Source organism: Typopeltis vanoorti, chromosome 11 (genome assembly GCF_054136105.1).
Source record: "Typopeltis vanoorti isolate ZY-2024b chromosome 11, IOZ_Tvanoo_1.0, whole genome shotgun sequence".
Taxonomy (NCBI): domain Eukaryota; kingdom Metazoa; phylum Arthropoda; class Arachnida; order Uropygi; family Thelyphonidae; genus Typopeltis; species Typopeltis vanoorti.
In genome coordinates this window covers 59,019,059-59,032,157 of record NC_143559.1, presented here as the reverse complement: position 1 = coordinate 59,032,157, position 13,099 = coordinate 59,019,059, and the positions used below count along the sequence as shown (strand labels likewise).

The 13,099-nt window shown below is 34.7% G+C and overlaps 1 protein-coding gene and 1 non-coding gene across 2 annotated transcripts in view; both read right to left on the bottom strand.

Annotated features, from left to right (window-relative positions):
• Arp10 (Actin-related protein 10) overlaps nucleotides 1-13,099 on the bottom strand; it is a 175,845-nt gene that overhangs the window by 63,057 nt on the left and 99,689 nt on the right. The window contains exon 8 of the mRNA XM_090400157.1: nucleotides 1,909-1,944. Coding sequence (XP_090256283.1) covers nucleotides 1,909-1,944 — 36 coding nt within the window. The remainder of the gene's footprint in view (nucleotides 1-1,908; nucleotides 1,945-13,099) is intronic.
• LOC150101615 (U6 spliceosomal RNA) lies at nucleotides 10,667-10,773 on the bottom strand. The gene has a single exon (XR_016549102.1). It is a non-coding gene; the product is annotated as a U6 spliceosomal RNA (small nuclear RNA).

Here is a 13,099-nt window from a genome sequence, read left to right as displayed (position 1 = left end):
GAAGCAGTAAAATCTGCAATAGGGTAGAAAGGCAATAGGTCCATACCGTCAGTATATATATATATATAAAAAAAAAGAAACAGAATGCCCACCAAACCACATTAGCTCAATTCTCTGTTAAGAAGTAAAATAATAAATTTATATTCTGAATATGTTTTGTCTTTCAGCTTCATGGTTTTCCTTTAACTAGGCCCTGAGACATACTCTGATTCTTTTATAAAAAAGAAATTAAGGGTAAAAAACAAACAGAAATTTGAGGAATGAATTATACTTTTCCTCATAAGTTATTATATTTGATTAGTGCGTTTTGATTAATATGCCTGTTTTAAAGAATGCATTAGGTGCATTAATGAAAGGATTGCTGTATACAGATGATCCAAGCTTCAAGATCTTTTTGCATTTGTCCCTTAAATACTGTTATCCCTTGCATTCTCCGCTGGATGAGGAAAGTCATTGAATTTCCACACTCTAAAGACAGAGATGTTTTTTATATATATAAATATCAATCTCACACATACAAGAATCACAAAATCTATATAAATGTAGCATGTGTGGGCAAGTATCATGAAGAAAGAAGGGCTATTAATGTAGAAGAACTGGAAACTATATCCATTAGGAAAATTTGTATGGGAAAGGCTATTCCAAGAACAGATGTAGATGAAGTGACAGAGGACTGAGAAGATGGTTCAATAAGATAGAGCTGATCCTGGGTATGGACACTGATGAGCAGCTACTCATGTTCTTACATGATTAGATACAGGAATAATTAGAACGTCTGGATGTGAAGGTCAATCCTAGAAGAGAAAAACTGATCATAACTAGAGATTGGAATATCATCTTTGATAATATTCTGATATCATTTTTGATAATATCCCGATCTACAGTCATGGGGAGTGAAGTAAGATCTTTCTGTTGAGAAACAGGATAGAACTGTATTTTGATAGCAATGAAATTCACTAGATTATGTTCACCCCACTAGAGATTGGTGAGGAAGTCTGTTTAATGCATTTAATCAATGCATTAAAGAGATATCTCTATAATCAATGCATTAAAGGGGTTTATATACACTGATTTTAGAGAATGACGAGGTTTCTCAAATGAAGAAGAGGTATGAACTTTACTTTCATCAGTAAAGTTGTGGATATGATTTGAGGTTCAAAATATCAAGAGCAACTCCTCCAAACTTTTTCATGACTCCTAACCAAGAATTCATATACCTAATTCATTGGTGAGTTTCTGTGTAATGAAGTTGGCTATTAATGTTCCCAATTATTTCTGAGAGCACTGAAGTGAAGATAAGGGGACAACAGAATGATGGGTGATTTCCCTTATTAGAGGGAAAGGCTTGCTTCAGTGCTGTTTGGTAGATGTTAAATGAGTAGGACAGCTTGTATAGGCAATACAATTGCAAATTCTGAATAGCCTCCCTATTTTAGTAGGCAGGTTAGGTTTGTAGCTGAAATTCCCCCTCTTTTCAGTAATATACCAAAAACAATAGTTAAGAGTGTTTTAGTGTTTTTGCATTATGCACTTGGAAGCAATACAGGACATTTTAATCTATACAAACTGCAACACAACTTGGTTTGCTGTAGCTACTGGTGCGTTATCTATTTTATTTAGCATTTTTTGAATGTTATAAATATAGTACAGATATCTACAAAGTGAAAAAAAAATTAATAAATTATTCAAGAATCAACTATCCATTATTCATCCATTATCAAACCAAATAAATCTGACCAGAGCAGTAATAAGTAATTTTGCTAGTTTATAAAATAAAAGAACTAACAGAAAATAATCAAATTTAACTTGGTTAAAAAATTTAACCAAGTAGTTTGCAAACAAATTACTAGAAAAAGTCAAAGTAAAATAGGAAAAAAAAACTGTAAAAAATCTTGTTCTTTATCTTACCTTTAATATCTTCTAGAACAGCTTCCTTTAATTGTTCTGAAGTGAGAAACATTTTATTAACACTGACAAAATAAGAATTTTCACTTTGAAAATTATGTTTAAATGATTTAAAATTTGCAAAGTAAATATTACCTAGAACAGCACTTCCCAAACTGTGGGCCATGGCCCCCTTGGGGGCTGTTAGTTTTGTTGAGGGGCTCCGTGAAATAATGAAAACAAATTTATAATGTTTTAAGACTAAGTGTGCCATATCAAATGTGTATGTAAGATGTTAAAAATGTAATATTTGCATTTGATTTTTGCGATATTCGCTGTGTATGTTTTTGTATTGAATATAAATACAATAAATATTATAATAATATGTCTGTATTAAATTTTTTTTCGCATGGGGGCCATGAAATATTTTAATTTTTCCAAGGGGACCTTCACATCCATAAGTTTGGGAGGCATTGATCTAGTAGAATATTATTTTCATAACAGCATTTTTATCAGCAAAAATATTTAAATAAAATTATATAGCAATTCCTTCAAACTCAATTTCTTTCATGATTACAAAAGAAAAACCACATTTCTGGCATCTAACATACATTAATTAATCACATACAGAATCACTTACCACTGTTCCGCTTCCTTAGGATAATTTCTCTGCTATCTGATATTTTAAGCTGTTTTTATGAATGATTTTAGCATTAAATAAGATAGAACATATATTTTAAAAATCTATTTAAACTAAGGAAAAAATCTGTAATTAAGAATCTTTCTTATAATGCACTTTATTTAATTTAATATATTTTTATTTATTGTTTGGTGTATTCCACTTGTAACGTATTAAGCAATAAAATTTATATTATGTGATAGTCCTTATACACTGGTGTCCCAAAGCTAAGGGCAAACTAAATTTTTACCTTATATGAAAAAAATGTTCATGACTAAGTTAAATGTGGACATAAATTTATTGCTAGCATATTAATAAATTATATTACACAAAAAATGTGTTATAAATTTCGTACAAATTAAATTGCAATATGTTTTTGCAAAAGTTAACAAATTTCCTAAGAATGTAGTTAAGGAATTAATGTGCAGCAATTACAGAAGACTATGTGGAGAGACATTGAATATGTTTACTTCGAACTGTGATGCAGCTCTCAGATTATCCTACCATGCTAAGCATGAAGTGATTCAGGAGTTCTTAAGGCTCTATTATATAGTGAAACCTGTGGAATATTCATAACTAAAAATTCATACATCTTAAGTATCTTAAGTCATCATCAGTACAGTTATTATAAACAATACTAGGAATTACATTCAAAGGAACAGTTAGTGTGCATGCTTACATTGGAATCCCTCTATGTGTATAGTTACACTAGAAAAAGAATCATTACAAGGTATCTCCTTTCTTGATATACACATCCAACAAAAACAAGATGGTTCCATTTCCACTTCTGTCTATCGGCACATATATCTCGCTCGCACCATGATTTTTTAGCTTTAATTTTGGAGAAAAAGTGCGAGTTATATTCGAGTGAATATGGTAATTTCTTAGCTTTCAAATTCTTAAGTATGTATCATTGGTTAAAAACTGGATTTATAAAATGCACAAAAGAGAGCAATATAGCAAATACAAGTAGCTGTAAGCAACAAGAAAACATTGATATTGTATCTGGATCAAATGAAATTGATAAGGATGTGTCGTCCGACATCTCTAGAGAACCAACTAAGAAGAAGATGAAAAATCTTCGTAAGTATGATATGCATTACTTGAAATGTGGATTTTGATGGATGGGAAATGAAGAGGAACCTATTCCAAATTTTGTTCTATTAAAAATAAATCATATTTTTTGTTTACATGAACATAAAAATTAAAATAAAATAGACATTTACAATGAAATATACTTTATTTATTATTATTATTTTAATAAGGGGGTACTTAGTAATAATGAAAATTTAAGAAGGGGTACGTGGATATCTGAAGTTTGAAAAACACTGTTGTAGAGCATTAAGTAAGCAAATCAACTTTTACCAAGAAATCCAAGGTCTCTGGAAGTAATAGCATTGTGAGAACTTCCAGAAAGAATACAATATTTTAATGCACTATTTAAAAGAACTATCCGAAATGATGAAGTGAAGAGAGAAAATGAACACATTTTCTCTTATTAGTACTTTTATCAAAACTGCACAGACCTGGCAGTTTGTTTCAAATTCATTAGTTCCCATTCATAAGGTTAGGCATTAGCTCAGAATACTTACTACTGTAAGTGTCCTGAGTCCTTTAGAATTAATTTTCTGATGTGCTTTGATGATCCTAATTATTATTATTTTATTATTATTATTATTCAGGCCTTCATGGAGTCAAAAGATTCATTGTGGGAGGTCCTTCTTAGGAAACACAAAGTCTATCATACTACTCCTTGAACTCATTGACTGTTCTTGCTATCATGACTCTCTCAGGCAATGCATTCCACAATTCAACCACCCTCCGCGCAAAGAAACCACTCCTCGCCCTATTGCTCACAGCTTCCTTTCGTAACTTCCAAAGATGGCCCCTTGTCATCGCTCCTTCTCGCTGTTCCACCAAGCAAAAGAACCCCCCAATGTCCACCACCCTGTAACTGCCTCTCAACAGTTTAAAAGTCCAGATCATATTACCTCTCCTTCTATCCACAAAACCCTGAAGTCCACATTCCCTCATTTAACATTGTACAGTCCTGAAACCATCTTTGTTATCCACCTCTATACCCTTTCCACAGTTAATTTATCCCTTTCAAATCCTGGGGACCAAATTTGAGAACAATAGTCTAAGTGTGGTCTGATCAGGGTCTTATACAACAGAATGATAACTCTTTTATCTTTGCAGGTCAGCGTCCTTCTCAGTATTGCCGAAATCCTCTGGATTATCTTCACCACCTTGGCAATATGCTCCCTGAATTTCAGTTTTCTATCAATCATCACCCCCAGATCTCTTGTCTCTCCTACTTCCTCCAGTACAGCTCCTCAAATCGAGTATGCAGCCTCCCATCGATGGCTCCCAAACTTCAAGACTTTATATTTTGCTGCATTGAACCGACATCCCCGTTCATTTGCCCATCTGTCTAGTTTATTCAAATCCTCTTGCAGGGCTACCACATCTGCACCACTACTGATAATCCTTCCCAGCTTCACATCATCCGCAAACAACTGAATATCCCTTTGCAATCCATTGACAATGTCATTGATATAAAGGTTTAATGATACAGGTGCCAGTACCGAGCCCTATGGAACCCCCACTTGTAACCTTCCGCTTCCTTGATATTGTCCCACCATACACAACTCTCTGATACCTATCAGACAGCCGATTCTGAATCCAGTTGACTAACACGACATTTAAGCCCATGTGTTGCAACTTAAATATCAGCTTAACATGTGTCACCCTGTCAAATGCCTTTGCAAAATCCAAAAAAAGGGCAGTATATGCCTTTCCCTCATCAACTGCTCTTGTCACTTTATTATAACAGGCAATCATATTACTAAAGCATGAGTGCCCCTTAACAAATCCATGTTGATTCTCACAGATAACATCACCCTCATCTGTCCAATGCTGTATATAGTCCCTCACTAATTTCTCCAAGACCTTAACAACTACTGATGACACCCAAACTGGCCTAAAATTAGACACTTCCTGTCTGCCCTTATGCAATGCCACTATCTTACCTTCCTTCCATTCCTTGGGTACCTTTCCCACAGCCAGACTTTTATTGAAGAGCCAGGTCAATAGAGCTGTCAATTCTTCAGCACATTCTCTCAAAACCCATGGTGAAATACCATCCAGTTCCACAGCTTTACTGACATCTAGAGTACTCAGTATTTGGAACACACTCTCCTCTTGCACCTCTAAACCCTGAATCTGCCCTATCCCTTTAGTATTAAAACCTTCTCCAGGATGAAATACTCCAATGCAGTGCTCATTGAATAACTCCACTATGTCCTCTGCATCAGTCACTCTATTCCCATTTTTATCCCGCAATGTCATTCTTCCACAATCATTTCACCTCCTACTGGCCACATAGCTAAAAAATTCCCCAGGATTTTCTTTGGATCTTAGTGCCAATCGCTTCTCGTATTCCAGTTTTGCCTTTCTCACCATACCAGTCACTCTCCTGGCCTGTATATTCTTCATGCATCTGCCCTCCACCCCTCTCCTTGTATCTCTTCCATAATCTCTTTTTCAGCTGCAATTCCTGTTTGATATTGTTTGTAATTCACTTTACACCAAATTGTGTCCACTTCTTCACTTGGAATACAGCTTACTATTGCTGCTAGCAAATATTCCTTCACAATTTCCCAAGCACTAATGATATCTGGCCTTCCAATTCTGCTCTCCATGGAACTGCCCTCCTAGTTGATATCTAAGACTATTATAATCACCTGCCTTATAATTCCACATACGTTCCCTTTTCTTTGATACTCCTGCATGTCTATTCATCTTCCAAGTCAAAACCACATGGTCACTCTCTCTCCAACTGGGGAGGAGAGATGTTATCTCAGTTATTATCAGCTCTTCTGATGCTACGACCAAATCCAAAACTCTTGTTCCCTCTTATTACATGTTGCCTAAGACATTTGTGCCTCAAGAAGTCTAGAAATTCCATTCCCTTATTACTACATGCATTTTCATCTTCCTAGCTTATACTGCTGTAGTTAAAATCTGCATAACAATCATTCTTCTTGCACTTGCCAAGCTCAACTGCCTAAATGTCTCCTGTTCCCCACCCTCTGTGCTCCTTGGTTTGTAGCAACACTCCACTAAATATCCCGTCTTGGCCATTTCTACCTCACACCATATGCTTTCAAAACCATTAGTGTCACTGCCTTCCAAAGCCTCCACTCTTAGAGGACATAAATCATCATTTATCATAAGCAGTACTCCACCACCACTTTTTCCTTTCCTATCCTGCCGAAAAATGCTGTATCCTTCTACTTCAATTCCTATTATATCATCTTCCGTCAACCATGTCTCAGAGATCTCAATAATCTTTGGCTAGGCTGATGCTATCAGCGCCACCAATTCAACTCCTTTATTTCAGATACTCCTGGCATTAGTATAAAGCATAAATTCTATACCTATCATTATTTCCTCTAGACTGCACTGGACTCAGTGTTACCTGATGTTGTTCCCCCCCCCCTTCCCCCAAGCACTCATTCCCACAAAAGGCCACCCCCTGCTACCATCCACCCTGGGAATTCTTTCCCTGCATTGACACACCGACTCCTTCAGAAAACAGCAATCGCTCCAGATGCCTTCGCTCTTCTTCATTCAAATGTAAGCAGTCTCTTGCATACAGTTTCCTTCTGTCCTCAAATGCCCTCCAAGCATCCACATATTCCAATCCTCTCTTCTGACACATTCTGACTATTATGCTATTCAGTAGTACTGCTCGTCTGCTCAGCTTGTCACTATCATACCTGGGCAACACACACACACACAATCTTTCTTCTCTGCATTTTCTTTTGTACAACCTCAAGCAAGAATCTCAGATCTCTCGCTGCCCGATTTACATTGCCTCTCAAGTCATTCGTGTCCACCATCACAATCATTTCATCCATCCTTTCACCCCCTCTTAATTGCCATATCCACATTTATCTTAATTTTAATTTTTTTCTATCCTTCCTCCAGGCAAACACTCCTCTAGCATCCTATCTTGCACACCACGGATCATCGAGTCTCCATACATCACACCTCTTACCCTCTGTTCCCTGATTGCTCACCTGCATCCCTAACTTTCTCTCTCTCTCTCTCTCTCTCCTCTAACCCTTTCTCTCTGTGTTCCCCTACTTACCCGCTGTCCTAGCATCACTCTATCCCTGGTTTCAGCACTCCGTTGCACTCTTCTCATTTCCTCTCTCTCTGACTGTTTCCATTCTCCCCTCTTCTATCCTTCCCATAACTCTTGCTCTCTCATTCCCTCTCTTCTACTGTTTCTATTCTCGCCTATCATTCCCATAACTCTCTCTCATTCACTCTTTTCTACTGCTCCTATCTACCATTTCCATACCTCTCTCATTCCCTCTCTCCTACTTTCTATTCTCTCCTCTTCTATCATTCCCATAACTCTCTCTCAATCCTACTCTGATTCATCTTGCATTCATCTCTTCCATTCTCCTAATCTCATCTTTCATACTTCTCATCTCGTTCCCAATACATTCCACCTCTTCTATCTCTCTCTAAAAGTTAGTCGCTCTTAATTTTTTTTTTTTTTTTGGGGGGGGGGGGGGGGAATCAGTGAAATATAAACAGTTACATGCATAAAGAAATTAATCTTGTAATATAAGAAATATAATATAACTGACCTATCATAGTATTAATTATATGAAGCAAAGTTACTTGGTTATGATGGTCCACTGAGCTTAATATGTTAAGAGGAAGATGATATAGTTGATTCTCACTACAGCAAACTTGTAGGAACCAGAGGAATAGTTTTTTTTTATAGCAGAAAATCCAATTAACACACCACTGTACATGTGGAGTTTTGGTCAGATTTTTTGGTAATAGCAAGAGGTTACTATACGAGAGTGGTCTGAAAAGTTCTTGGCATAACAATGAAAAAACGAATTTATAAATTCAAAATTATTTTTATTTTTCAACATAATCTCCCTTAAGGCTAATACATTTATTTGAACGATGCCCGGTGCCATTATCCTGTCCCTTTAGTGGTTCTCAGTAAGATCTGCAAAGTACCCCTCTACAGCTGCAATCACCTCTTGATTTGAAGAAAAAAAGGTGACCAGCGAGGAAGAGTTTTAGTTTTGGGAAGAGATAGAAGTTAAAGGGAGCCAAATATGGGGAATAGAGTGGATGTTCCAACAATTCATAGTGCAGATCTCTTAATTTTTCTGTTGCCAAAACACTTTTGTGGGCAGGTGCATTGTCCTGATGAAAGATGATTTTTTCTTTTGCAAACCGGGTCTTTTCTTACAAATTTTTTCGTCTAGTCTGGTTAGAAAATCAGAATAATATTTCTTCGGTTATTGTTTTACCCTTTTCAAGATAACAAACAAAATGCCTTTAGCATCTCAAAACACTGATGCCAAGACCTTTCCTGCTGATGGAACAGGCTTTATCTTCTTCTTTGGCACTGAACAACTGGCTTCTGTTCACTGTTTTGACTGCCATTTGGATTCTGGCATGCAATGGTGAATCCAAGTCTCATCCGCAGTAATACATGATGCACAAAATCAGTTTAATTCATGTTAGAACACTTCAAGCACTTTCAGAGATTTTCTTGCGAATGCATTTTTGATCTGTGCAGTACCTGTCTTGAGCAAAGTTTTTCATTTGCAAAGTATATCCTACACATTCTTTTGAAATGCCTATAGTCTCAGCAATTTCATGCACTTTGACTCGCCTGTCATTCAATACCATATCATGCACTTGACCAACGATTTCTGGTGTTGTTACATTTTTTGGATGTCCTTCATGTGAATCATCTTCGAGGCTGGTACGGTCACATTTAAACTCAGCAGCCGATTTCTTAATTTTTGAAAACGAAGGAGAAGAGTGCCCATATAAACTTTTATGAACTTTGAGTGAATTTGCTTTGGCATTAAACCTTCTTTTACAAAGAATTTTAACAAATGAATTTGTTTTGGTGTAAAATTTGTTTCATGCATCCGCACGATACTCAATTTTATCCATTCCAAGGGATAAAATTGCATTCCATTCCAAGTGTTGTCTGTATCCAAGGGATACAGACAACACTTTTTGCTTCAGACAACTGTATAAAAGAAACTACTTGATAGAATGACTTGCAAGTTCACATGGATGCTTATGACAAATGTACCAACTTAGAAAAAAAAAAATGCCGATAGTGTTGCCATCTATGGTGGAGGCCCGAGAACTTTTCAGACCACCCTCATATGTAAGAAATGGTAAAGGAAATTGACATCTGATAATGTAAAGGTCCCATTAACTTTGATGAAACTATGATAATCTCATCTCATCTGCCTCAATGTATTAGACTCAACTGTCATGACCAAGTATCTAGGCGTCATAGAAACCTAATTAATACTCTGACAGGGGAGACAATTGTATGTGCATGGCCTACTCTATGTGTCAACTGAATGTAATTTCTGGCCAGTCTGGCAAGATGAAAAACTTAAGATTTTAGGACGGAAAAAACCTTTTCACCTCTGGCTAATTAATTTTTAATTGAAAAGCCTTTACATTAAGAATGGTTTGCATCTTAGATTGTATTTGAACCTGTCTTTCCAGTCAAAGGGAAGCATTGCTAATGGCTAGATCATTATAATAATTTACAGGCATATTCAGTTCTTTTTCTTTTAACAAGTTACCAATTTATAATTTTAAGCTAAGGAAAAAAAACTGTAGTCAAAATAACTTTCTTGTATGCTTAAATGATAAATTTAACTTTCTTAAATATGAAAGTTTTATTATTATTATATGACACCATATTATATATGGTGTTGTACTACCTTACCCCAGTCCTGAAGATACTTTCAGATGCAAACTTTGTTTGCTCACAGTTGGATAAAGGATTAAAGTAAATTTATTATATTATATGACACCTCCAGGGTGTCATATAATATAATAAATTTACTAAGGCACATCGAGGGAGGGTACCTACTCTACATCTCTCCATCATCATCTACACAAACGCCATCTACTGCCTACCACCACTAGTATTTTCACATAATCACAAATATCCATGCCCATGGTGGGATTTGAATCCACAGGATCCAACCACTCGGCCAACCAGGCTGGCAAACAAATGTGGAATGCTTCACGATTTTGCATGTCATCCTTTTGCAGGGGCCATGCTAATCTTCTCTATATCGTTCCAATTTTAGTATATGTAATGCCAAAGCAAGTACAAGCATTTAGACAGTTTAAACTTTGTTGCTTGTAAAAATTAAAAAATACTTAACTTATTCTTATATAAACCTTTAAATAAGATGTAAAAAGGAATTAATTCATAAATCTCTTAACTTGTTTAAATGGAGAGAATTATAAAAATGCACCAGTATCAATCAGACCTCTGATTCCTGAATGAAACATGCCTGCTTAGATATTGGATTTTCAATATAATTTACCTTTGTATTTTTTTTTTTATCTGGTTCAGATTATTTGTTTACCTTTTTCCAAACAATACACTGGAACTAAAAATCCAGGATTCGTCAAGTTGTGGAATCCACTAGCACTTTACAAGAAGAGTATTAAGTTTAAAAGTTAATTATCCCAAGCATAATTCACTTTAACTAACATGAAATTATAAAGGATTGAAATTTGCAATATTTATTACAAATATTGGCTACCTATTGTCTAAATGCTTGTTAATTAGTGAACATTAACACCCAAGTAACACAAATGTATCAGGTAGAAAAAGTCAGTAATTGACTGCCTGATGAAATATTTAAATGAAACGATCACACAATTCTTGATATGTCTGCTTACATATTCCATTGTAATAAAAATTTAAGAGGAGAAAAAGTATCACTTACCCAACATTCCTTTGAAAATGCAGAATGAAAAGGAAACATTCATTTTCAGAAAGAGAGCAAAATAATAATTTAGGCAATAACGATTAAAATTAGTACAGTATCTCATTATTATATGTTTTTGATTCCTATATTTCCATACATCAAAAGCTTCTGCTAGGCTGTGCATGCATTTCCCCCTCTCTCTCTCTCTCTCTTTTTATGCTGTGCTCAAGTTACATAATGTATAATGCAATTTTCAACAATGTGTTAATCAGCTATGGAAAATGTTTACATTGGAATGTAGCAATTTATTGAGAGATTATAAAACTCATTTCTTATGGAGCTAATTTCTTACTATCATTTACATCATTTTCAATAATTTTACCTAGTTCCATTCACAGAAAGCCTAGCACATAAAATGTTAGATATATGAAACTTATATCTGAGTCTGAAAAATAAATCAAAGACCATAAAGCACAATTTTTTTTTTTAATGAGTAGTAAAGCCTTTTGTAAAAGGAAGCTTACCTTGGTTGATAAATTTCATTTAGACATATCGAATGAGCTGCTGAAGAGCATAATTTTTTGTGCTCTTCAGCAGCTGAAAGGTTACTAAGGAAGAGTGATGAATAGATACTAAATATATATATATATATATATATATATATATATATATATATATATATATATATATATATATATCAGAAGTGTCACATGCCCATTTAGGTTGGATGTGCTGTCATGTAGTTTATTCGTGCAATTCGTGTTACAAAATTCACATCAATTTTATTGATGTGAATTTTGTAACACGAATGAAAGTTTTAAGAGTGCATAGCGATCAGCACTCATCTTAATTGGTCCAATGCAATTAATTGTAGGATAACTTTGAATACTTTAATTTATTAATGAATATAATTTTAAATATGGAAAACATAAAAGTCAAATGAACAATTATGCATGCTGTTTATGTGAGAATCACAAAGGGTTTATGCTTTGTGGTGAGATTAAATTATCATTGGCAAATACCAGAGTGAGACATGGATAATTTGAATTTTGATATGATTTTATGTGATTCTGATATGATATATTTTGAATACATTTAAAAATAACAGGTGTAATTAACTCTATATTTAAATCAAACCTAGTTCAAAAATAAACCAGACTAAAAGTATACAATACATTAGCCCTACCAGTCTTAATGTATGGAAGCGAAATCTGGACAATAAAACAAAAAGACAAACAAAGATTAACAACAGCAGAAATGAAGTTTATGAGAAAAACTGCAAAGTATACCCTATTTGATCACAAAAGAAATGAAGAAATTATGAAAGAATTAAACCAAGAACCAGTAATAGAAAAAATTAAAAAATATAAACATAAATGGATGGAACACGTTCAAAGAATGAAAACAGAAAGATTACCAAAACAAGCCTTAAAGTAAAAGCCATTAGGAAAAAAGAACACCAGGACGTCCTCTTAAACGATTCAACGATTACTTCTAAGGCAGGAAAGGCCATGCTAGGCCTAAATCCTTGATACACATGATGATGATGAAATACAGTCATATAATACGCAAAAAAATTGGAAAAAGTAATCACTTGGGAAATTATTGTTATTAAATTATAAGCTACAGAAATTAAGAGAAGCAAAGCCAAATCTAACTAAACATAACTGGTATATTACATATGCAGTATACCATGGACATGGTAATTTTAAAAAGG